The sequence below is a fragment of the Microtus oregoni genome, unplaced genomic scaffold, assembly GCF_018167655.1.
Source record: "Microtus oregoni isolate MIOR12 unplaced genomic scaffold, Mior012 000002F_ref0000024, whole genome shotgun sequence".
NCBI lineage: Eukaryota > Metazoa > Chordata > Mammalia > Rodentia > Cricetidae > Microtus > Microtus oregoni.
In genome coordinates this window covers 64,246,216-64,272,260 of record NW_024543061.1, presented here as the reverse complement: position 1 = coordinate 64,272,260, position 26,045 = coordinate 64,246,216, and the positions used below count along the sequence as shown (strand labels likewise).

The 26,045-nt window shown below is 47.4% G+C and overlaps 1 protein-coding gene across 1 annotated transcript; it reads left to right on the top strand.

The window, feature by feature from the left end:
* Nucleotides 1-12,864: 12,864 nt before the first annotated feature.
* Nucleotides 12,865-25,262, top strand: C1s (complement C1s). Its single transcript, XM_041645341.1, has 12 exons — nucleotides 12,865-13,018; nucleotides 13,821-13,964; nucleotides 14,307-14,514; nucleotides 14,790-14,967; nucleotides 17,863-17,988; nucleotides 18,820-19,019; nucleotides 20,054-20,207; nucleotides 20,995-21,110; nucleotides 21,521-21,599; nucleotides 22,104-22,235; nucleotides 22,886-22,960; nucleotides 24,091-25,262. Exons 2-12 carry the CDS (start codon nucleotides 13,942-13,944, stop codon nucleotides 24,885-24,887), a joined length of 2,088 nt encoding a protein of 695 aa, XP_041501275.1. The 5' UTR covers nucleotides 12,865-13,018; nucleotides 13,821-13,941; the 3' UTR covers nucleotides 24,888-25,262.
* Nucleotides 25,263-26,045: the final 783 nt, after the last annotated feature.

Sequence of the window (26,045 nt, the reverse complement as noted above, 5' to 3'; positions counted from 1 at the left end):
AGCCAGAACCTGGAAACAACCTAAATGCCCCTTGATCAAAGAATGGATAAGAAAAATGTGGTACATTTACACAATGGAGTACTACACAGCAGAAAAAAATAACGACAGCTTGAATTTTGCAGGAAAATGGATGGAACTAGAAAACATTATTTTGAATGAAGTAACCCAGACACAGAAAGACAGTTATCACATGTACTCACTCATAGGTGTCTTTTTTTTTTTTTTGATTTTTCGAGACAGGGTTTCTCCATAGCCTTTGGTTCCTGTCCTGGAACTAGCTCTTGTAGACCAGGCTGGCCTCGAACTCACAGAGATCCGCCTGTCTCTGCCTCCTGAGTGCTGGGATTAAAGGCGTGCGCCACCACCACCCGGCTACTCATAGGTGTTTTTTAAACATAAAGCAAAGAAAGCCAGCCTACAAACCACAGTTCTAGAGAACTTAGACAACAATGTGGACACTAAGAGACTTACATAGATCTAATCTACATGGGAAGTATAAAAAGACAAGATCTCCTGAGTAAATTGGGAGCATGGGGACCTTGGGGGAGGATTGAAGTGGGGAGGGGAGAGGCAGGGAAGGGAGTAGAGAAAAAATGTAGAGCTAAATATCAATAAAAAATACAAAAAAAGAGAGAAAAGTTGACTAGAAATAAGCCAAACGAAGGTTGGGTGTTCATAAGTAAGATTAAGTCTCTGTGTATTTATTTGGGAGCTGGTGGCAAGCTTCCAAAAGAGTAAAAAAACAAAACAAAACAAAAAACCCAACTATAGAAAAGGCAGAAGTCAACAGAGAAAAATACCTGACATTGACTTCTGGCCTTCTTATGCAAGTGCACACATCCATGTCCGAGCACTTGCACACTCATACATACACACATACACGCAAGCACACGTATGCACACTCATACATACACACAGGCACACACACACCAGTCCCTGTCCTAGTCATACGACAGGAACTCCAGTGGTTGGTGATGACACACTGAAGAACTGAGCCTCCAGTCTGCAGGGTCACAGCTCAGCTGAGCATCAGGGTTCAGTCAAGCTAAGAGACGAGCATTGCGTGAGTCCAGAAGGACAAACAATTGGGGAGACAGACAGATAGAAATTTGAGTAGGTCACGCTAACAGTGGTGACAACTGAGCTGAAGCCAGTGGGATAGTCTGTTCTCTGCCTGTCCGTCTCTTGATGCACACACCGGGTGGTCAGATGACAGGTCCTTTGGGGTCATTGCCAGCACAGTGTTAATGTCCTTTTCTTTATGGGAGCCAGATGAGGGTGTGGTGCTCCTTTTAGCTCTGGTGTGTTTGATCAGTTCTCCAGCCTGTTTTTCTTGACATGATACGATATGCTCTCAGGGTCTCACTGACTCTGATAAGCTTATGGAGCAGTACCCTTTGTCCTCTGAGGAATGAAATTATCAGTCTGTGCCTCATGGGTGGTGCTGGGCTGGTGGCGATGTCTCCATACACGGTCAGGTGCAGAGTTAGGCCGCTTCTGCATCTGCACTCAAGCTGGAGTTCAACAGTCCTTGTCCAGTGCATCCCCTGCCCCTAGAGAGACACAACCAGAAAAGCCACTGCTTTGGACAATGTAAATTACTTGGATGGGGCACAGACTGATGTCAACAGTGGGGTAATCCTGTAGATGGGAGTAGGAAGGCTGGGATGCAGAGGACACTTCTGGACCAGTGTGATGGCTTCATAGGTAAAGCCTCTTGCTTTTTTTCTTTTTCTCTTTTTTTTTTTTTTGTTTTTTTTGAGATAGGGTTTCTCTGTAGTTTTGGTGCCTGTCCTGGAATCCTGGAACTAGCATTTGTAGACCAGGCTGGCCTCAAACTCACAGAGATCCGCCTGCCCCTGCTTCCTGAGTGCTGGGATTACAGGTGTGTGCCACCACCACCCGACTAAAGGCTCTTGCTTTGAGGCCTGACTATTCGAATTCCATCTCTGGGACCCGCGTGGTGGAAGAAGAGAACCAACTCCTGTAAATTGTCTTCTGACCTCCCCTAAAGATAGGTGTGCCTCTTTCACAGATAAAGAAGTTTCATCAGAATTAGGGGCTTGATGTCTTTGCTTCATTGAGGTCTACCTTCCCCATTATAGACGATGGAATCCTGTTACTTCCCAGACAAGTTCTTCAGTTTCAGAGCAGATATCAGGACACCAGAAGTTCAAGTGTGCTGTAAATCAGCCAATTACAGACTGATGTAAACAGACCAGGCCTGAGTCCCCTTTACTGCACACTCAGGCATTTTCAGCGGATTTGTGGAGTTCAGGGCAGGTGAGTACAGGATGGCCTTTTCCCACCTGGCTTTGAAGTCACAAAGAGTCCGCTGTATTGGCTGTAGAGGTAGACACACACAAGATAATAGTAATAATAATAATAATAAAATGTTAAAAACTACACTAGGGAAATAGCTCAGTGGGATGGCACTTGTCTAGCATGTTTAAAACTCTAGGTTCAGCTGGGCAGTGGTGGCGCACACCTTTAGTCCCAGCACTTACGAGGCAGAGAGGCAGAGGCAGGCGGATCTCTCTTGTGAGTTCCAAGACTGCCAAGACTACACAGAGAAATCCTGACTTGAAAAACTAAAACACCAAAAAAAAAAAAAACAAACAAAAACAAAAAACAAAAACCCCACAAAACAACAGTAAAAAACCTCTAGGTTAATTCTGCAGTACAACCCCTCTCCCCAAAAAAACCCCAAAAATAACAACAGCAAAAAAACTAACCAAACCTGGGTGTGTGAATTCAAGGCTAGCCTAGGATACACAGTGAGTTCCAGGACATCTTCTGCTACAGAGTGTGACCTGGTCTCAAGAAAAGGAATAAAAAACCTGCCTAGATATGGTGGCACACACCTGTGTCCCAGCATTCAAGAGGCAGACGGGAGAATTGTCATAGAAGTTGAGGCTAGCCTGGCCTACAGAGTGTGACCCTGCCTCAAAACAACAGCAAATCCTCAAATAAAACCAACCTCCCACCTCGCAAAAACAAACAAACAAATGAAAAGCAGCTACATATATGATCTTATGTTGTGTACTCAAAAGAAAAGTTAGCTGGGCAGTGGTGGCGCACGCCTTTAATCCCAGCTCTCGGGAGGCAGAGGCAGGTCTGGTTTACAAGAGCTAAGAATCCCTGTGAGTTCGAGGCAGGTCTGGTTTACAAGAGCTAGTTCCAGGACAGCTAGGATTGTTACATAGGGAAACCCTGTCTCGAAAAACCAAAACCAACCAAACAAACACAAAAAGTTTGGAGATATAGACAATGCCAAAGTTCCCCTGAGTGAGGCAGATAAGTGAGACCAAGGGTCTGTAATTCCTAGCATCCCAGGACTTCAGGGAGGGTAGATTTTGAGAAGGCACAGGCTGCCTCAGTGATTATTAAACACAGAGCAGAAACCAAGGGCTCTGAGCCTGAGAGAGCCGTGGTTGCCTGGTACCAGAGCTTAAAGAGCCCAAAAGGAGAGAAACCATGCTGGAGAGAGTCCTCATCCGTGGAAGATGGCCAGCGGTGGAGAAGACGGGGCTCATCAGTCGTGCTGGTGTTAAATGGAGGGGCCCTGTGATCTGTTGGAGAAGTGAGGCTGTTGTGTGTGAACCAAGTACCACGGTCATGGTGTGCCTCAAACTGCCTGTGGGCAGGAGAGTCTTTGACAGTCAGGGAACCAATGTTGCAATTTAAAAAAAAAAGAAATCGGGAAGCAAAGCCACACCACGCAACAAGGCTCACATAGGAGGTTTATTGGAAGAGGAGAGAGAAGAGACAGAGAAGGGGACAGAGTGAAGGAGGAGGGAGGACAGAAAGGGGAGGAGGAAGAGAGAGAGAGGAGAAAAAGAGATGGGAGGTGGGCAAAGTCCACCATTTATTTATTTATTTATTTATTTATTTCCGAGACAGGGTTTCTCTGTAGCTTTGGAGCCTGTCCTGGAACTAGCTCTTGTAGACCAGGCTGGCCTCGAACTCACAGAGATCCGCCTGCCTCTGCCTCCTGAGTGCTAGGATCAAAGCCATGCACCACTACCGTCCGGCCTAAATCCACCTTTTAAAATGTGCACTGTAGGTGCTCTCTTAGTGGCTGCAGCTGAGGAAATAACCCGTCAGGACCCCAAGGGCCATCCAGTGCAGATGCCTGAATACTCACACTCTGAAGGCTGGGGCGGGAGAGTTACAGGTTCAAGGCTGGGCTGGCGGTTTCAGTCTGTCCAAAACCACAAAGCTGCCGGGGTGGGGGTGGGGCTGAAGAAATGGACCAGCAGATGGGGCACCCTCTATTCCTGCAGACGACCTGAATTCAGTTCCTGGCACTCAGGTCAGGCAGCTCACAACTGCCTGACCTGAGCTCCAGATCATCGGACATCCTCTTCTGGCCTCTGTAGGCACATCTGCACACACACACACACACACACACACACACACACACACATAAACTAAGAGAAAACCTTTTGTAATTAGTTCGTTAATTTTTTATTATTTATCTGTGTGTGTATGGATGCAGAAGTTATGTGTGAGGGCCAGAGGACAAACCATGGGAGCCAGGGGATTAAACTCAGGTCATCAGGGAGGTGGTCTGTGGTGGGGTGTTTGCACAACGTAATCTAGGGTCAATGGGAAGAGCCACAAAACAGTAAGAACCTTATCCGTTAGATGAACAAATTATGATAATAAATTAGCCGTTTCTGTTTTTTTTTTTTTTTGAGACAGGGTTTCTCTGTAGCTTTGGAGCCTGTTCTGGAACTAGCTCTTGTAGACCAGGCTAGCCTAGATCTCACAGAGATCCTCCTGCCTCTGCCTCCAGAGAGCTGGGATTGAACCCAGAACCTTGGGCATGCCGGGAAAGCGCTCTACCCATCAAGCTATATTCCCCACCAGGAAGTGACAGGAAGTAGTCCGGAGAGAGAAGACACTCTGGAGTAGAGTACCTGTGATCTGATGCTGAGGACAGAAGCCACATCAGACTTGCGGAGACGTACTTGAGCTGCCGTCAAGGAAGAAGATGCGTTTTTCATCTGGTGTAGGATAAACCCGTGGATGATGCGAGAGGATCAAGGGAGGGCGAACATAAAAAGGGAACACAAGGTTTGGTCCACTGTTGAAATGTTGGCCATTCGAAGTCCCTTTCCAAACTTAAATTCTTCAGGGTGGATGAGGTGGGGAACCTGATACGCAATATAAGCAACTTATAACGAGGAAAGATCTATTTTGGCTCATGGTCTCATAGCCACTTCCTCCTGTTGTTTTGGACCTGGGACAGCCCCGCACAAAATGGCTACTGTGTGTGGTGCCAGAGGCAGCTCAGCCCTCCGGCAGCAAAGAAAGGAAGAGCGTGTTCCCGTGATCTAACTTTCATGAGATTCTGAGGCTAAAGGCTCCAATACCTTGCGTAGTGCCAGGGTTTGGTGGCCAAGCCAAGCACAGGTGTGGCTGTTTTTTCACTGATAATGTTTCATTCTAGAACTTACCTCCTGTGAGGTGCGCCGTGAGCAACAGCGTCCTGGGGAGAATCCGGCTTTACTCTGAGGGCATGGCTTAGGTAGGAAGTGCTGGGACGGCAAATTCCTTTCTATGCACTGGGTACTGGACGGAGAAAGAGATTTAGGAGGCCTGACCTTGGATTCAAGTGACTTGTTCCTGAGCTTGCGCGTGGGAAATTCTCCAAATTCCTGGATGCATTTCAAGCTTACAGAATTATTAGAGGTGGATTTGCTGGTGTCGCCAGTAACTTAAGATTGTTATGGGTGGTTACTGAAATTAAACAGTAGAAGAGAGACCAGTGTAGTGATACCTGTGACCCCAGCACTCAGAGGTGGAGGCAGGAGGATTAGGTCAGCCTTTGCTGCATGGTGAGCTTGAAGTTAGCCTGGAATACATCTGAACCTGTCTCAGAATGAAAACAAAAAGTACCTGTTCAGGGCTGGAGAGATGGCTCAGCGGTTAAGAGCATTGCCCGCTTTTCCAAAGGTCCTGAGTTCAATTCCCAGCAACCACATGGTGGCTCACAACCATCTGTAATGAGGTCTGGTGCCCTCTTCTGGCTTTCAGGCATACACACAGAAAGAACATTGCATACATAATAAATAAATATTTAAAAAAGTACCTGTTCATATTGGATATATATACACATATACATATACATACATATACATATATATATCTCCCCCAAAACCAAAACATAAAAACCAGAACGGTGAAGAGAAAGCCTATCTAGGAGGAAAATGCTTTAAAACAATGATTTCATGAAACTGATGAGCCGTGAGAGAGGTGCATAGCCAGGCAGCGGTCACGCACGCCTTTAATCCCAGTACTCCGGAAGCAGAGGCAGGTGGATTTCTGTGAGTTCGAGGCCAGCCTGGTCTACAGAGCTAGATCCAGGACAGGCTCCAAAAACTACAGAGTAAACCCTGTCTCAAAAAAACAAAACGAGAGAGAGAGAGAGAGAGAGAGAGAGAGAAATGCACAGCTGAAAAAACTTGGAGAGATTTAGGAAATGCCTGCTTCAGGAGGCTGGAGTGAGGGCTCAGCTGCTAGAAGCATTGGTTTCTCCCGAGAGGACCCAGGTTCAATTCCCAGCATTCATAAGGAGGTTCACAACTGTCTGCAACTTCAATCCCAGGGGATCTAATGCCCCCTTCTGGCACCTTCGGGCACTGCATGCACATGGTTCCCAGACCAACATGCAGGCAGAACTATACATAAATAAAAATAAAGATGAAAAAAAAAGTCAGCATTCGTTTGTGGAAGATGTTCTTTTTTATTTTTTAATTTTTATCTGGGTGCATTGGTGTTTTTTTAAATTTATTTTTTATTGATATTTATTGAGCTCTACATTTTTCTCTGCTCCCCTCCCTGCCTCTCCCTTCCCCACTTCAATCCTACCCCAAGGTCCCCATGCTCCCAATTTACTCAGGAGATCTTGTCTTTTTATACTACCCATGTAGATTAGATCTATGTAAGTCTCTCTTAGTGTCCACATTGTTGTCTAAATTTTCTGGGATTGTGGTTTTTAGGCTGGTTTTCTTTGCTTTATGTTTAAAAACCACCTATGAGTGAGTACATGTGATAATTGTCTTTCTGTGTCTGGGTTACTTCATTCAAAATAATGTTTTCTAGTTCCATCCATTTTCCTGCAAAATTCAAGCTGTCGTTATTTTTTTCTGCTGTGTAGTACTCCATTGTGTAAATGTACCACATTTTTCTTATCCATTCTTTGATCGAGGGGCATTTAGGTTGTTTCCAGGTTCTGGCTATAACAAACAATGCTGCTATGAACATAGTTGAGCACATGTCCTTGTGACACGATCGGGCATCCTTTGGATATATACCCAAAAGTGGTATTACTGTGTCTTGAGGAAGGCTGTTTCCTAATTTTCTGGGAAATTTCCACACTGACATCCAAAGGGGTTGTACCAACTTGCATTCCCACCAACAATGCAGAAGTGTTCCGTTTCCCCCACTAACTCTCCAGCATAAGTGGTCATCAGTGGTTTTGATCTTGGCCATTCTTACAGGTGTAAGATGGAATCTCAGAGTTGTTTTGATTTGCATTTCTCTGATGACTAAGGATGTTGAACATTTCCTTAAACGTCTTTCAGCGATTTTAGATTCCTCTATTGAGAGTTCTCTGCTTAGGTCTGTACTCCATTTTTTATTGGATTATGTAATCTTTTGATGTCCAATTTCTTGAGTTCTTTGTATATTTTGGAGATCAGACCTCTGTCTGATGTGGGGGTTAGTGAAGGTCTTTTCCCATTCTGTAGGCTGTCGTTTTGTCTTGTTGACCGTGTCCTTTGCTTTACAGAAGCTTTTCAGTTTCAGGAGGTTCCATTTATTAATTGTTTCTCTCAGTGTCTGTGCTGCTGGGGTTCTATTTAGGAAGTGGTTCCCTGTGCCAATGCATTCAAGTGTACTTCCCACTTTCTCTTCTATGAGGTTCAGTGTGACTGGCTTTATGTTGAGGTCTTTGATCCATTTGTACTTGAGTTTTGTGTATGGTGATAGATATGGGTCTATTTTCATTCTTCTACATGTTGATATCCAGTTATGCCTCATTGTGGAAGATGTTCTATGAGGTAGTGCTCACCAATCAACACAGAACTGGGATTCTGGACGCTTGGGCTCCAAGGGAAAATAGGAACTGAAAAGTTCCCCACAAGTGTGGCAGTGGAGGCAGGATGGAGGTGCAGGAACCTCCACAAAGAAAAGAATTTCAAGACAGCTTGAAACAGCTGGAGTCTTAAAAAGTTTTTTTGTTTGTTTGTTTTTTAAAGGCAACTGTGGTTACACAGAGAAATCTTATCTTTGAAAACCAACCAGCCAAACAAACAAAACACCCTGGCAGTGGTGACCCATACCTTTAATCCCAGCACTTGGGAGGCAAAGGCAGGCCAGCCTGGTCTACCGAGTAAGTTCCAAGGTTAGCCAGGGCTACATAGAGAAGCTTTGTCTTGAAAACAACAACCTCCTTCCCCGACAAAAAAAAAGGAAAACCCAAAATTACATATTTTTTAGAGATGGATTTTTAAGTACTAGAGGCAGTGGGGAAGAAAGTACAACATACTGAGAGCGTGGGCGTGAGCTCCTCAAAGGGAGACACAGTTGAGTGTTTGTAGCAGCTGCCATGCTGGTTTTGGTGGATAAGGACCTTAAATGATGTGCGGGATTGCTCTGGACCCCAAATGAGATCTTATCGGTGATTCCCACCTATGCACTGTATAGGATTAGGGCATACACACACACACACACACACACACACACACACACACACACACGGTCAACCTTAGTCACAAGGGCTGTAAGGGGAAGCTAAGATATTCTTTAAATTCATTTTTTTAAAGCATGTTTTCATATTCAACACTAGATGGCTACCTAGTGGCAAGAATACATTGCCAGCTGTGAGGGAGATGGGGCAAGTACCCAAAGGAAGTTCTTTACTCGCAACCATTATCACCTACCAGAGTAGGACTCAGCCATGAATAAATTTAAATGGATGCCTGAGTCTCAGTAGGTTACCCTGGTCGCAGAAAGGACCATAAACTAAAAATACTTGAGCACCACCTAAAAACAGACCATCCAAAGAAAATGCCTAACATTTCAACCACTGTAGATAGGAGCACCTGCCAGCACACTCTCACCAGGACACCCCTAGACAAATGTCAGCCAATCAGGGGCCCTGAACTTCAGAAACCCCTCACCCCCACCTTTACTACTATAAAAACCCAGTTCTAACTGAGCTTGGGGCTCTCCGGTTATTCCAATACGTTGGACATGCGGAGAGACTGAGTGTGCAAACTTGCATAAAATAAAGGCTCTTTGCTTTTACATACAGAGCTCGGTCTCCTTGTTGGCTTTTGCGGGGACTTTGCAGATTTGGGTATAATAGACTCTACAGGGTTTGTGGGTGAGGAAATGAAGATGTAGAAGCCTGGCATTTTCACCGCCAAGGGACAGGGACACACTCCCCTGTTCTCCTAGCTCTCACAGGGAAGAGGACTCTTGCTTCTCAGGTGGGTGGGGTGGAGAAGGAGTGGCTGAAGTGACTACCCGTGGAGCCCAGAGGCTGAGGAAACAGCCATTGCTGTCCCCTGGACCTGCTGGACGATTCTCCTCTTCTTCCTTGGCCATCCTCTCTCCCAGGGTGGTCCTCACCATGGAAGCTCTGTCTATGACTTCACCATTCCTTTCCCACGTGAAGATCCTCCAATTGGTTTTGATATGTGGCTTGGTCTCCTTGGCCACTGCCTGGAAGATGGACAGGAACATCCCGGCTCCTCATTCTTGGGCTTTCCTAGGATCTTGAGCACTTTAACATCAGCAGACCCAGCCCCCCTCTGCCACCCCCCATGACTGTACAGGATCTCACCATCACTGGGGCTGACTAACAGCTCAATGGCTCCCTGGAACTGCAGCTGTTGAAGAGATGGACAGGGGCCTTCTGGGCTTTTCTGTGGTACAGCTGGCTCAGCCCTGGACTTGGCTGGAGAGGACCCTACTTCAGGCTTGGCGGCAGGCTTAGGGATGCAGTGTCCTGATTGCTCCTTCACAGGAATGGCCTTCTTGGGACGGGGTCCAGTAGCCGAAGGACAGTGTGCTCAATGGGGTGTGTGACCCATTTCTGTTTAAATATGAAGAGATTCCTGCCAAGTTCAGATAAGGGGGTAGGATGGGACTAGTTAAAATATTCTTTCTAAAGATAAGGTCTTACTATATAGCACTGGCTGGCCTGGAACTTGCTATGCAGACCAAACTGGCCTCAGACTCCCAGAGATCTGCCTGCCTCTGCCTCCTGAGTGCTGGGATTAAAAGCATGGGCCAGTCCCAGCTTAAGCTATTCTTTTTAAAATTAATTACTTTCTGTATGTGTCCCTGTGTGAGTTTACATGAACCCTGTGTGTGAAGGAGCCCTCAGAGGCCAGAGAAAGCATTGGATCCCCTGAACTAGAGTTACAGGAGATTGTGAACCCCTGCATGAGTGCTGAGAACTGAACCCTGGTCCTCTGGAAGAGCAGCCAGTGCCCTTAATCTCTTAGCCATCTCTCCAGCCCCAAGGTATTCTTACTGTAAACAAAGGTTTGGAGTTGTTTTTGAGGTTCTCAAAAATATACCTGGGAGAGGAATGTAGCCGTGCTTTGTTAGGAATTTTTTCCTAACGCGAGCTCTCTGCTGACACAAAAATCCCAATCAAGCTAAATCACAACAAGCCAAATTAAAATATCCAGGTTTAATGGGATTCCTGCACTCTTGGGAACCAGGAGGCCGCAAATGCGACCACAGGGGAACAGGGGGAGAGGACCACGTGTTTCTCCTTTGGGAGCTCACATAAATACCCTGTGGGAGTGGTCCTGACCCGCCCCCTTGTACGTGTGACTTTATGAAATAACTTTTGGGCTTTCCTTATGCACGCTCTGTTAGTGAAGCCCAGGCGAGGACAGTCTTCGAGTCTTTCTCTTATTTGCTTGTGAGCTGCCTGACATGAGTGCTGGGGACCAAACTTGGGTCCTCTGAAAGAGAAGTACATGCTCTTAACCACTGAGCCGTTCTCCAGCCCACGGCTTGTTTTATTTATGCGTATGTGCACAACTGTGTCAGCGCCGCAGGGATAGCGGATCTCCTGGAGTTAGGCTTCTGAGCCACCAGCGTGGTGCTGGGGATCGAACTCTGGCTGTCGGCAAGAGCAGCAAGCTCTCCTAAGTGCTGGGCCATCCCAGCAGTCTTATTCTTTCCTGAGAGCTTCTCTCCCACTTCTATTCTTGTTTGTGAGTCAGAACCACTGTGTGTAGCCCTGGCTGGACTGGTCCTTTCTGTGTAGACTGGACTGACTAGGCTGGTCATCCTCTGGCCTGTGCCTTGCAACTCCTGGGCTTACCCCGGAGTCACTTTTCCCTTCACCAATGAGTTGATGCTCTGCCTTGTTCATTTTTTAAAAGAAGATTTATTTATTTATTATGTATACAATGTTCTGCTTGCATGTATGCCTGCAGGCCAGTAGAGGGCACCAGATCTCATTACAGGATGGCTGTGAGCCACCCTGTGGTTGCTGGGAATTGAACTGGGCAATCTTTGGAAGAACAGTGCTCTTAGCCACTGAGCTGTCTCTCTAGCCCCATCTGTCTTGTTTTTTGTTCTTTAATTCCAGAAGGAAGAAGGACCCTGCTTGGGGTAAAAACTGGTATTCCTAAACTTGGACTTGCCTTATAACTCCAGGTCTAGCTCTGGGTAATGGGAGGTAAGCCTAGTGCACAGATACCTTGCTTCATCCGGTCCACATCTTACCACCCTGAAACAAGTGGGGATCAGTGTGTGCAGAAATATTAAATCTTGATAATGCGCTGTTATCTCAGCCTTGGGGGGCAGTTACTTTTTGGTTCTTGTATCTATATTGCCTTTATAAAATGATGCATCTGACCCAAGAGCCATGGCTTACTGACTCTGGTTTGTATCTCATTATAGGTGAACTTGCAATGGAATTTTTCTTTTGCCTCCTCCTTCTCTCTCTCCTGCCTTCCTCCCTCCAGGTAGCCCAGGCTGACCTCCAACTGACCATGCAAGGAGAGGTCTGGTCTTGAACTTCTGATAGCTCCTAACGTTACTTCCTAAACACTGGGATCATAGTTGTGCCCCAGACTGAACAAGAAGCAAATTTATTATGTAGCACTAGCTGGCCCGATAATGTCTATGTAGCCCAGGCTAGACTCAAGTTCTTAACAATCCTGCTGCCACCTTGCCCAGTTTTGTGATGGCATTTTTAGAGCAAAGAAAATGCATGAGCCCATGCCATCTGTGGCCCAGGTGTAAGGTGTCATTCAACCACTAAATTTGTCTCAAAGGCAGGATAAGAATAAGGAATTGCACCTATTTTTTTAAATTTAAAAATACTGATTGCATTTACATTGTCTCAGAGGACAACTTGCAGGAGTTGTTTTTTTCCAACGATTTGGGTCCCAGGAAGAGCAGAATTCAGGTTCTTGGGCTTGGTTGGGGGCAGGCTCCTTCCCCAGCTGAGCCTTTTTGCTTCCATTGCCTTTAGACAGTGACTTTCCATTAATTGTGACTCACAGAAAGGGCTGAACTTTTTGAGTTTAGCTTTCCCCCTTTTTATCAAGCCCTCCCCGCTTTTAAGATAAATCACCTGACTTCGCCGAAAGCTGTGAAACACGCCCTTTGGCTGAAAGAGAGAATTAGGCAATCTCAGAATTCCCCATTTCTCGTCTCTGGAGAGCTCTGGATAGCGGGATCTCTCAGCTCCGGGAGACCGATGCAGTTCTTGTTCTGAAAGCAGAGGGCGCTCTAAGATCAAGGCTGCGTTACCCTGCCCTGGTGTGGTCTCCCAGCCCCCTCTGTTTTGGAACAGGGAATTTCGGACATGCACACTCCGTTAGGGAATCTTAGGAGCAGACAGAACAGGGAGGTCGGGCGGAGGTTCCTGCAGAGGCTGACTCCTCTGGAGCCGCAGGGTCTTCACAGCATGGCCAGTGGCAGGAGAGGAGACTGAGCCACGTGTTCCCATCAGCTCCGGAAGGTAACAACTTTAAAAGGCAAACCTTGAAGAGCAAGGCTTTGATGGAGGAACAGGAAAGGACAGGGAACCGTGTAGAGCAGGGCTGGGAGCAAAGGTGGAGGACTGGAAGGAACTCGGAACAAGGGTAGGCTATAGGCACTGCTTCTCATATGCTGAACCCCGTCCCAACACCGGCTTCATCTTCCCACATAGCAGTGCTTTCAGGGGTAAAGGCAATTTCTGAAAGACTTTTCTGGGAACTTGGGAAGACATCTTGCTTTTTAAAAAGGACGAAACAAACCAACTTCAGAAAATTAAAATAAGACATAGCCTCTTGTCAGCTGTCCCTTTCTCCCTGGTGACCCTGTCACAGCAGGGGCAATACTTTCCTTCTGATTAGCCTTCCCCCAAGGCCCCTAAGGAAGGTCCCTGACCCTATGGAAAGAAGCTTCCACCAGAGGCCACTGGCGCAGCTGCAGAAGCACCTGCAATAAGTATGTCAAAGAGGCTGGCTTCCACCGCAGGGGATGGCAACAGTCCCAGGTGGCCGGCCGTTCAGGATGGACAGACCTGGGTGGAAAATACAGAGCATCTGATGCAAGGGGCCAGGAGCTGGTGGAGAGCAACACAAAAGATAGGGAGAAGCTCCTCATCTGTTTGCAGAAGTATTGATAGATGGCTTGTGGCTGCTATGGGAGGTGGGGGAGACCCAGTGCTGGTCTAGGAAGTCAGTTGAAATCGCGCAGGGGAGGGTGTGAGAGAACAGGTCTCCTGTGGTGACAGTTACTGATGAGAACGTTATCTGTCTGGTATTCTTTCAAAGGTGACACTGAGCGCTGGGTGGCCCATCACCCCTAAAGCAGGTGCCTATATTTGTCAGGCAAAGACAGCCAGGCCAGCCATCCTTTCGCTCCAAGGTCAGAGGTCCAGAGACCCAGAGAGCCATGGGCAAATCACCGGAGACGTGGTAAGTGTCTACAGAAATGTGCACAGACTCCACCCTCACGTTCTTCTGCTCTTTCATGTTTTTGAGACAGGGCTCACTTTGTAGCCCAGGCTGGCATGGACCTCACCATCCTTTCTCTGCCCCCAGAGAGTGGGGCTTCCACACAGGCCTGTCACATGAGGCTTCCCATCTTCTCAAGACAGAGCTCAGATCTGAAGCCTGAGTTTGAACTTTTTATATATTTTTTCCAAGTCTATGCTATGGCACACCGGCTGCCTTTGCCCTTCCCCTTTGGTCTCCTGTGGACAGATGCCAGAGTTCTGCATGAAGCATTGGTACCTGCATTTCCTACTTCTCTTCCAGGTGCATTGTCTTGTTCTCTGTTTTGGCATCAGTTTCTGCTGAGCCTACCATGCATGGGGAGATCCTGTCCCCTAACTATCCTCAGGCGTACCCCAATGAGATCAAGAAAACGTGGGACATAGAAGTTCCAGAAGGGTTTGGGGTTCGCCTCTACTTCACACATCTGGACCTGGAGCTGTCAGAGAAGTGTGAATATGACTCAGTGCAGGTAATTCTACGAGCATATGAGGAAGAGATATGGATGGGTAGAGAGGGATGGGGGCACGGGAAGGGGCAGAGTGGTGTCAAGCTGTCCTATAGGTTGGGGGCATGGCTCAGTGGTAGAGTACATGCCAAGCATGAGCTTGATCCACAGCGCTGGGGGCGGCGGGTGTGTGTGTGTGAATGTGTGTGTGTTTTGGCGTGGAGATTGGGAATAACGGTGAACAATACGGTTCTAGTCTCTCTGTCCATTTTTACTTCTAAATTTGGCTGTTCTCTTAGATAATCTCAGGAGGTGTGGAGGAAGGGAGACTCTGTGGAAAGAGGACCAGCAAGAATGCCAACTCCCCCATTGTGGAAGAGTTTCAAATCCCGAACAATAGAGTCCAGGTGATCTTTAAGTCAGACTTCTCCAACGAAGAACGGTTCACTGGCTTTGCTGCGTATTACGCTGCCGTAGGTAAGACTTCACTCTCGGTATGTGACACACTGATCCAACTAATAGACGAGAAGCAGGGAAAATTCCACACACGGTATTAGGTGAAGATTCCGTTCTGACTTGTTTTGAGTCATGATTTCACTATGTGGCCCAGGCAGGCCACATTTCAAGCTCTCAACTCTCCCTTTCAGTGTACAGGTATGTGCCATCATGCCCTGGGCTGTTTATATCTTTAACAATCGTGAACTTGCCCTGGGGCTGTCCATGAATTGCCTTGGTGAAATTCAAGCACTTTATCACATGTTAGCGGTGGTAATGGGAATGGCAGATAGTGGGCAGTAATGGGGTGAGAACCACGGCGAAGTTTGTACTGTATCAGAAGCTTACTTACACCAACAGAATCTTCAGCTCAACCCGACAAGGTAGGCACCGTTATTTTCACATAACGATAAGGAGCTGGGCTTGTTGGTGCAGGTCTGTGATTCCGTACACTTGGGAGGCTGAGATGAACCACTGTGAGTGCAATGTTAGCATGGGCAACCTAGTACGATCCTGTCCTCCAAATTAATCCTCCAAATTAAAAGAGAGCTGCTGAGATGCTTGCCGTGTAAGCCCAGGTTTGAGCCCCAGTTCCATGCAAAGTAGGAGTAAACTCTGACCTTCATGTGAGTTCTGTGACATGCCTCCATCATGCACACACACATGCACATACATGTGCAATATAATAAATCATAAATGCAAATTTAAGCCTGGTGTGGTGGCGCACGCCCTTAATCCCAACATTCAGGAGGCAGAGGCAGGCGGATCTCTGTGAGTTCGAGGCCAACCTGGTCTACAGAGTGAGTTCCAGGACAGCCAGGGCTATCTGTAGAGAAACACCCTGTCTCTCATTTTTTTTAAAAGAAAAATGAAAAAGAGGGCTGGAAATTCTGGCATGGCAGCACACACCTGTAATTCCAATGCTAAGGAGGTAGAGGAGGTAGAGGCAGGAGGATCAGGAACTCAATGGCAGCTTGGGCTACAAATGATCATATATTTAAAAAAACATCAGAAAAAAGGGCTGGGGCTATAGCTCAGTGATAGAGTGCTTCCTTAGCCTCTGTAAGGCTCTTGGAAACCTCAGGACTGGAGAAAAAGTAGAAACTGAGAATGTTAATAACCTGCCAAGAACTGTGTAAGAATGACTATGGAGTACTCTGATGCACTCGAGTCTTCAAATCCTAGGTCCTTCTGCATCTATCTCCAGGTTAAAATGAAGTTAGAACAGATTTTACAGTAAGGCTGGCTTCCTATGCGGTGGCGAAGGCACTAACAGCCCTTCCCAGAGGACGCCACCATCATGATGCCACCGTCATGACGTCACCATCGTACTTACTTCAGTGTTGTCTCTGGCATGGATTTTTTTTTTTCCCAGACAAGAGTTTTTCTTGTGGCCCAGGCTGGCCTTGAATTCCTGATTCTATTGCTTCAGTCTCTGGGCTCTGGAGTCACAGCATGTGCCAACTGGGCAGGGTGTTGCATATTTTGTAGGCAAGAGAAGTCAGGGTTTCTCACAGAGCGAGCGTCTTCACAGAAGTATAAAGGCATGACATAGCTCTGAACCACACTTCAGAAAGGTAATCTAGAGTGAGACTGTCCTCATAGTGTTTACAGCTGTTAAAACATGGGGCTGGCAAGATGCTCAGGAGTTGAGGGCATTTGCTGTTTTTGTAGGGGGCCAGGCTTCAGTTCCCAGCACCCACATGGCTACCGAAAACTGTTGCTAACTCCGATTCCAGAGAGTCTAACACTCTCCTCTGACCTCAAAGGGCACCAGGCATGCATGTAGTGTAAAATACCACATGCAATAAATAAATAAATAAATAAAAATAAATATTTAAAAGTTAAAATGTTTTAAATTTTTTATTATTTTTAAATATTTAATTTTTAAATTTAATGTGTGTAGGTGTTTTCTTGCTTGGATGCACACTGCATGCAGTGTCTCAACAGTTCAGCAGAAGGTGTTGGACTCCTTGGACCGGAGTTACAGACAGTTGTGAGCTGCCTTCTGGGTGCTGGGAATTGAACCCAGGTCCTCTGGAAGAGCAGCCACTGCTCTTAACACTGAGCCACATGTCTGCTCCCTCCCAACTCCTTCTCATTAACATGTGCTAGCTATTCGTCATAATGAGCTTCATTCTGGTATTTTCATACTCGTTTGTCCGAGCTTGCCCTCTTTCCCCTCTCTCGTCCCCTCTACTGATTCCTTTTTCTCCCATCTTCTGCTTGTGTGTCTTTTTTATGTCTAGGTGAGTTTCATTAGGGCTGCACAAGAACTTGTCGTGGGGTTACTTATGGGAGCGTGGGCACTTGACCCGTGGCTACACCACTGAAGAAAATGCCTCTTTCCTCCAGCAATGAATTAGTTGCCTACCTATCCTCAAGGAGGGTGGGGCCTTAAGAGTCCCTCCCCACTCCATGACAGGATATTGACAGCACAGTTTTGTGCAGGTCATAACAGCTGCAGTGAGTCTGAGAGGGAAGGGCCCTGTCATGCCCTGAAGACACTATCCATCCCTTCCTCTGGCCCTTATCTTTCTGCCCCTCTTCTGTGATGCTTTCTTAGCATTAAAGTCTCCCTCCCTCCCTCCCTCCCTCCCTCCCTCCCTCTCTCTCTCCTTTCCTTCTTTCCCTCCTCTCTCTTTTTCTTTGAGAAATGGTTTTACACTGTCGCCCAGGCTGGCCTTGAGGTCACAGTCTTCTGTTTTAGCCATCTGAATACTGGTGTTACAAGCATGAGCCACCATGCCTGGGGCTTTGAGGATATTTAATCAGTACGACTTTTCTGTTTTTCCTCATCCTTACAGAGCTGGGCTTAACAACATTCTTCCTTTTAGATGTTGGTCCTTGACCTTGAATTTTCTCTTCTCTTTGCAGATGTCAATGAATGCACAGATTTTACAGATGTCCCTTGCAGCCACTTCTGCAATAACTTTATTGGTGGCTACTTCTGCTCTTGTCCCCCAGAATACTTCCTGTATGAAGACATGCGGAATTGCGGGGGTGAGCTTGGCATCAAGAGGTCTTCATGTTCCCTAGGATTTAGAGTGGGTTGAGGGCTTAGTCTGTCCTTCCACTTTGATTAGGCTTTCCCTTCCAATGGCACCTGTTTTTAGCTGTCCATAAACCGAGTGGGAGCCTCAGGGGTGGGGGTGCGGGGAGAAGATGAGGTGTCTTAGCTTTCCACTGCTGTGGAAGGTGAGATAAATAACGGGATGGGATGTTTATTTTGGTGCACGGTTCTAGCAGTTTCAGTCCCTGGTCAGTCGGACCTGTTGTTTTGGTGTCCGTGGTGTGGCAGAGCACCATGTAAGGGAGACAGACAGCTGGTAGTGTAAAGTGACTCACCTCAGGGCAGCTGGGAAGCGGAGAGGAAGGGCAGGGATACCAGTATCCCTTTCAAGGGCCAGAACCCAGTGACCTAACTTCCTCCTATTAGGCCCTACCTCCTGAAGACTCCATCATCTCCTAATAGTGTCACGGCCAGTGCGAGCCCATAGCATGTGCCACTCTGCGAGGTATTTAAGGTCCAAACCCCAGCACAAGGCTTCAGGGTAAAGTTAGCTAAATGGGAAAGAGATAGATGACTGTAAAGAAACTGTTGGAGACTCTAGAAAGTTCTGTCACAAGCCAAGTGACACTGCACAGGCATTGGCTAGCTCTCCTCATAAGCCCTGTGGGTCCTCGCTGCTCCGTGGAGGCTTCACTGGGGGGGGGGGGGCGACTCTGGGGACTCTGGGCTTAGGCTTATGACAAGAGGACTAGAAGAGGGTGGGACTTCTTGTTTGTCCCTATATTTGATTGGTCCTTTCTCCTTTTTTTTTTCTCCTGTAGTCAATTGTAGTGGGAATGTATTCACTGATCTGACTGGGGAGATCACAAGTCCCAATTATCCCAATTCATACCCGGAGAACTCAAGGTGTGACTACCAGATTCGGTTGGAGAAAGGGTTCCGAGTGGTGGTGACCATCCGGAGGGAAGATTTTGATGTGGAGCCAGCTGACTCAGAGGGGAACTGCCAGGACAGTTTAGTTGTGCGTAGTAGATGATGAATTTGGCTCCCACCCCAACTCATTAGATTGCCGAGACTTCTCATGCAGCCTCCTTCTCTGTGGTTCTGGCCTTCACCTGTTAGGCAAACACCCTACCATAGGCCTTCGTTCACCTCTTCCTCTCCCTTTCTTCCTTACCCTGCTCCTCCCTTAAGGCAAGTTTGTTTTTGTTTTTTTGAGACAAGATTTCTCTGTGTAGCCCCAGCTTTCTTGGAACTTACCCTGTAGACCAGGCTGGCTTTGAGCTCAGAGATCCACCTGCCTCTGTCTCCTGAGTGCTGGGATCAAAGGTGTGCGCTACCATCTCCCAGTTTAAGGCAGAGTTTTATGTGGCCCAGGTTTGCCTCAAAATTCTCCCACCCCAGCCTCTTGAGTGCTAGGATTACAGATGTTAGCCATCACACCTAGTGAGAGACTCTCTCGAATGCTCAGATTACAGATGTTAGCCAGCACACCTAGTGAGAGATTCCCGTGAGTGCTAGGATTATAGATGTTACCCAGCACACCTAGTGAGAGGTTCCTGTGAGTGCCAGGATTACAGATGTTAGACAGCACACCTAGTGAGAGATTCTTTTGAGTGCCAGGATTACAGATGTTAGCCAGCACACCTAATGTGAGATTTCTTCTTCTTTTCATTTCTTTCTCCCTCTCTCCCCCTTATTCCTTCCTGAACCTTTGACCTCACGCATGCTAGACAAGTGCTCTACTTTCGAGTTCCATTTGCAGCCCTTTCTGTATTTTCTCCCTAGTCTTTATTTTGGCACAGATTCTCATTAAATTGACCGATTTGGCCTTAACTTATAACTCTCTTGTCTTTTCCAGCTAGCTGTGATCACAGGCCTGTGCCATCAGGTCCAGCTTTTGGGATTAAAATAATCTTTCCTCTTGTGAATCTTCTTGCTCATTTGCCTATTTCTGATTTTATACTGTGCCAATCATTTAATTTTCACACCCCCATTCAATTTCTTCCTTTAGATTTTTCTCTCTTCTGATTTTATTACATTGTTTCCTTTCAGTTTGATGCAAAGAATCAACAATTTGGTCCTTACTGTGGCAATGGATTCCCTGGGCCACTAACCATTGAAACCCAGAGCAATACTCTTGATATTGTCTTTCAAACTGACCTAACAGGGCAAAGGAAGGGCTGGAAACTTCGTTACCATGGAGACCGTGAGTAGCTAAAAGGGCCTTTTTGATTGGTGATACTAAATAAATTCTTTGGACGTGTAGAATCAAAACAAATCGATTGTTGTCTGATTAGTAACCTTTAATGAGTCTTGAAAACACAGACAATGGGGAGTGGGTAGCTAATTAGTGGCGTCATATTCATTTACACCTCTGCCATATTGGAATGGTAGACATTAGAATTGAGGACCGCGGAAGATGTTAGAAAGTATGAAAATGGGATGGGAGATGGGAGACAGGGGAGAGCATTTGCAGGGCAGGTATGAGCTCTGAGCTTTCATCCTTGTACCACAGAAAAATCTAGGCATAACCATGTGTGTTTGTAACCGCTGTGTTTGGGAGGGGATGGGCAGAGAGAGAGGAATCACTGGGTTTTGGTGGCCAGCTAGCCTAGGCAGAAATGGCAAGCTCCAGCTACAGTGAGATTCCCCCATCACAAGAGGGTAAGGCTGATAGAGCAGGCACCCAGTGTCCTCCTGGCCTCTGCATTGGTACGCCAGCCCCTCTAAAGAGTGGGACTGTTTGAGAACAGTATTACACAGCTATAATTACAGCACTGGAGGGGTAGAGGCAGGGGGATTACTACAAGTCTGAGACCAGCCTGGTTACATAGCAGGTTCCAGTCTAGCCTAGGGTATACAAAGAGAGAGAGGGAGAGAGAGGGAAGAGAGAGAAAGAGAGAGACCCCAACCCTGTCTCAGAAAAGTGGGGATTATGTAACATAGCACAGTTTCCAACCATTTAGTAAAATCTCATTTCTGTCCTCCTCAAGCAATCCCTTGTCCCAGAGAAATCACTGCCGATTCTATTTGGGAGCCTGAAAAGGCAAAATACGTGTTTAAAGATGTGGTGAAGATATCCTGCACGGAAGGGTTTGAGGTTGTGGAGGTAAAGTACCATTGAGGCTTCTCTCTGGTCTCTGGGTCCAGATCAGACATCTGGGTGCTGGAGGCTGTCGCGCCAGATCAGGATAGTAACACTCAACCATAGAAGGAACGGCTCAAGATTGTCCGTCCTTCTGGTGAGGTCTGGGTGTCCATCCTTCCAATGAGGTCTGGAGCTCCGGGGCCATCTTGCCCTCTCCACCCTCAATCTTCCTCAGGAAGGGAGCTGAAATGCTGGGGCAGGGCTCTCTTCCAGCCCCAGCTCCCGGGTGCTCAGAGTTATTCTTCTAAAGATGTCCCAAGCCTCTTTTGATGAGGACTTCTCATTGATTGAAGGCCTGAGATCAACTGAGTTATTGGATTTGATTTTCCATATGCTTTTCTGAATTAATGTTGACATCTGTTTTTCTCCAGGGAAACGTTGGCTCAACGTTCTTCTATTCTACTTGTCAAAGCAATGGGCAGTGGAGCAATTCTGGACTACAATGCCAGCGTAGGTGTTCCTTCAAGTGGTGCTCCCCTTGCCCTTCCCGAAGGGAACGGGATAATCGACATATCAGAATTCAAATGCATGGTTTCCTTTTAGGCTTGTGAGAGAATGGCATGTGTGTGTGTTTTTTTTTTAACCCTATAATGGAGGATTGTCTAGCTCTTGTCTAGTCCTAGGCCACGTAGACTAATGTGTTTCTTCTAAAGAAAGGGGCAATGGAGTATGGAGCTGAGAACTCTAAGGGAGTATATTCTGGGCTCTCACAGGTGCCTCTGCCGACCAGAGAAATAGGTTCCTCCTGGCCTCTTTCAAGGGCCATCTGGATTGGCAGGTCTCAGTGGGCTGAAGAACTGGGTTAGAGAAGATGCCACAAAAGAGCTGGTGTTGGAAGATTCATCATGGGTGTGGTTATGGACGTGGCTGAGGAAGAGTGAGGAGCGAATGGGGCCCTAACTCTTCCTGGGAGAAAATGACTGTCCTGACTGTCCATTTCCCTGCTTCTTGTAGCTGTGGACTGTGGTCTTCCAGAACCCATTCAGAATGGTAAAGTTGACGATCCAGAAGATACTCTATTTGGTTCTGTCATTCACTACTCGTGTGAGGAGCCGCATTATTACATGGAACACAATGAACATGGCGGTAGGTTTCTTCTAGCGGAAGAAGAGAGAGGGGGAGGAGCGTGAGTGAGGTGGAGGGGTGAATGCCATGTCTCTCTGGTTGGAGAGAATGTATAGAGAAGTGAGAAAGAGTAGACACTGTCATCCTTTTGGCTTAGCCTAAGGACACAGTTGGCTTGTGGGATAGGGTATGTTTTCAGGGATCATTGAAGGGGGATCATAGAGGTCACTGGCTTAGTGTCACAGCTGCAGCAGGAATTCCTTTGCAGCATCCACTTCACGTGGTTATCTGACTTTGGACCAGTTATTTCATGTAGAATTTGCAGGGCAGGCATGGTGATGGAGGTGTGTAATCCTAGCCCTTGCAAGGTAGCAGTTGTTCCAGGCGAGCCTGGGCTATCCTCCTCCCGCTCCCCACCCCCACTCCCATTCATTGTTTTTGAAACGGAGTTTCGCATAGCCCAGGGTGGCTTTACCTTTTCCGTGGAGCAGAGGCTGGCCTGGACCTTCCTGCTTCCACCTCTTAAGTGCCAGTGCCACCACTCCTGGGCAAAGGTTCTTTTCTAGCTGATTGGATATGGTTCTCCCTTCAATGCCCAGAGAGTCTTTGTATAAATGGAGGCTGCAGGAGAGATGTGCCGAGTGTGACCTGTGTTCCTTGTACTATTCCAGGGGAGTATCGCTGCGCTGCTAACGGGAGCTGGGTGAATGATGAGCTGGGTATAGAGCTGCCCAAATGTGTTCCAGGTAATCGGGCTGCCGCGTGGGTAGAGGCCGTAGATGTCCATGGGGGGAGCAGGTACCACGTGGAAATAGCTAGGACTTAATCCTGGCACCCCAGAGTGGAGTATGGTGGTAACTCTGGGTTCTGGAGTTCCTTCATCTGTATCAACTCAGGCTGACTTGAAGGGAAATAAGAAAGTCTTCCAGCATCAACAGTCGGTGTCATATTAGGCATTAGGGAACTACAGATCAAACCACATTAGCAGAGTGGGGTGCTGGGCTGTGTACCCGGAATCCTAGCACTCTGGATGCTGAGATAGGATGGTGAGATCAGTCTAGGCTACACAGTGAGACCCCTCCCTCCACACCCTCTAGATAAGAGCTGCATCTGAGCGCGGTGTGGAGGTAGAAAGCCTGCTTCCAGTCTGGGTGAAGTTAAAGTTTCCCAGCATGACCTTCTAGCTGGGTCTCTGGCCTCGCGGGCCAAGCCTGGGCGTGAAGTGTGCCTCAGAGAGGCTGTGAGTCAAACTGTGGAGAGTGGGAAGTGCTAGCTCGTTTGGTTCAGTTGTTCACATAAGCCTCCTGTTGAGCCAATCTCGACCATAAACCTGCTTGGCACTGCCAAAGGAGATGTTCAGGGGAGGTTAGGTGTCTTAGTTAGGGTGTCTATGGCTGTGAAGAGACACCATGACCACAGCAACTCTTATAAAGGAAAAACATTTAACTGGGGCTGGCTTACAGTTCAGAGGTCTAGCCCATTATCACCATGGTGGGCCATGATGGCATGCTAGCAGCCATGGTGCTGGAGAAGAAGCTGAGAGTTCTACATCCTGATCCACACCAACAGGAAGAATTTGCACATAGGAGACCTCAAAGCCTGTCCCCACAGTGACACACTTCCTCCAACAAGGCCACGCCTACTTCAACAAGGCTAGACCTCCTAACAGTGCCACTCCCTATAAGCTTCTGGGGGCCAATGACATTCAAAGTAGCATTCTAGGATAAGTCCAATGTGGAGGTAGTTGAGCAACTGACATCAAGGAAGACATGCTGGAGAATTCGGCCACCACTGGGTACAGTAGTTGGGTGGCTGACTTTTCTAGAGGCTAGCCTCACCTTCTGCACCTCCCCGTCTTGTTCTTATTCCCATCCAGTCTGTGGAGTACCCACTAAGCCCTTTAAAACCTATCAGAGGATCTTCGGAGGATCCCCTGCGGAGATTGAGAATTTTCCCTGGCAAGTCTTCTTTGAGTACCCACGGGCTGGTGGGGCTCTCATTGATGAGTATTGGGTGCTGACGGCGGCCCACGTCGTGGAGGGAAATTCCGACCCATCGATGTACGTGGGGTCCACGTCTGTGAGAATGGAACATCTGAACAATGTCCAGAAACTCACCTCCGAACGTGTGTTTATTCATCCGGACTGGAAACTGGGGGATGACCTAAGCACACGGACAAACTTTGACAATGACATCGCATTGGTGCGACTGAAAGACCCCGTGAAAATGGGGCCCACCGTCTCTCCCATCTGCCTGCCGGGCACCTCCCCAGAGTATGATCTCTCCGAGGGGGACCTGGGGCTGATTTCAGGGTGGGGCCGAACAGAGAGGAGAAATATTGTTCTCAACCTCAAAGGGGCAAAGTTACCCGTCACCTCTTTAGAGAAGTGCCAGCGGGTGAAAGAGGAGAACCCCAGAGTGAGGGCAGAGGACTATGTCTTCACCAGCAACATGATCTGTGCTGGAGAGAAGGGCGTTGACAGCTGCCAGGGGGACAGCGGCGGGGCTTTTGCATTGCGGGTCCCCAATGTACAGGACCCCAAATTCTATGTGGCAGGCCTGGTGTCCTGGGGGAAGAAGTGTGGGACCTATGGGATCTACACGAAGGTAAAGAACTACATGGACTGGATACTGGAAACGATGCAGGAGAATAGTGTCCCCGGTCAAGACTAACCCGCGAACACCGCCAGTCCCTCCAAGGCACCGCAAGCTCATTGCTCTCAGATCCGCATGACAGTACCGTTCTCTCACAACGATGGAGAGAAGACGCCGGAGTCCGATTAGCACTGGACTTGATTGTCCAGATTGTTCAGTGCTAATCGTACTCCTGCGTCATCCTCCCGGGTGGAGGGAGGGTCTGGTCACAGGCTACTGCTTCAGTTGTGAGTTCCTGTCTGCTACCGGTAACAGCAAGGCAGAGGCCCTTCTGTCTTGCGCCTTTCCACAAGGATAGCTTAACTTTTCTTCCCTTTCTTTTACCTGCTTGAGATTACATTTATAGCCCTTGGAGCCCTTTATTTACTTACAATAAAGCATGTTTCTAATCTGGTTCTGGCTGACTTCAGGGCTGCAGAAGGAGAAGGAAATGGCAGGGCATCCTGTCATGGAACTCAGGTATCAACCGCTCATCTTTGACCATCATGCAGACAGGGAATTCAGCTTTTCTTCTTTCCAGCTGAGATTTTCTGAATACCGTGAATTTAGAATTGACTTTTTAGTTTTCCTTTGTGAGTTGTCCCAATATGTCTCCCAGAAATTAATTTTCTTATAATATTCCCTTTTATCATGCAATGTAATGACAGAAAAAAAAAAGAAAGCCATCGAACATTCTTGCTCTGCTGTTTTTGGTAGTTTTGGTCAATTTGTCAGGTAGGTGGCAAACTGGACTGAACTCTGTGACAAAATGTGACAGCCAAAAGTTCAGAGAGAGCTTCTCTGACTCTCTCTAGGGAAGAAAGCTGGAAACAAAAAGAAATCTCCACCCCAAGGATGTCATGATGACAAAGGACCGTCGAATAAGGGTTTTGTGTGAGATCTCGGGATGTAGTCTACACCAAATTAGAACTCACTATGTGACTGGAACTTACTGCTCCCTTGCCTCAGTCTCCCAGGATTACAGGTCTGTGCCAGGACATCGAGTATGTATTGCTTACCTGCTGTGCTGAGCGTCACATCCCAAGGCCTCACAGGCTAGGCATGTGCTCTGCCGCTGGGGTATGAGATACACTCCAGCTCTGAAACACAGAATTAAAAAAAATAGGGCAGCAGTTTTCAATCCGTGGGTCGTGACAAAACACATTTCTGGTGGACTTAGGAACCCCCAGTCATACT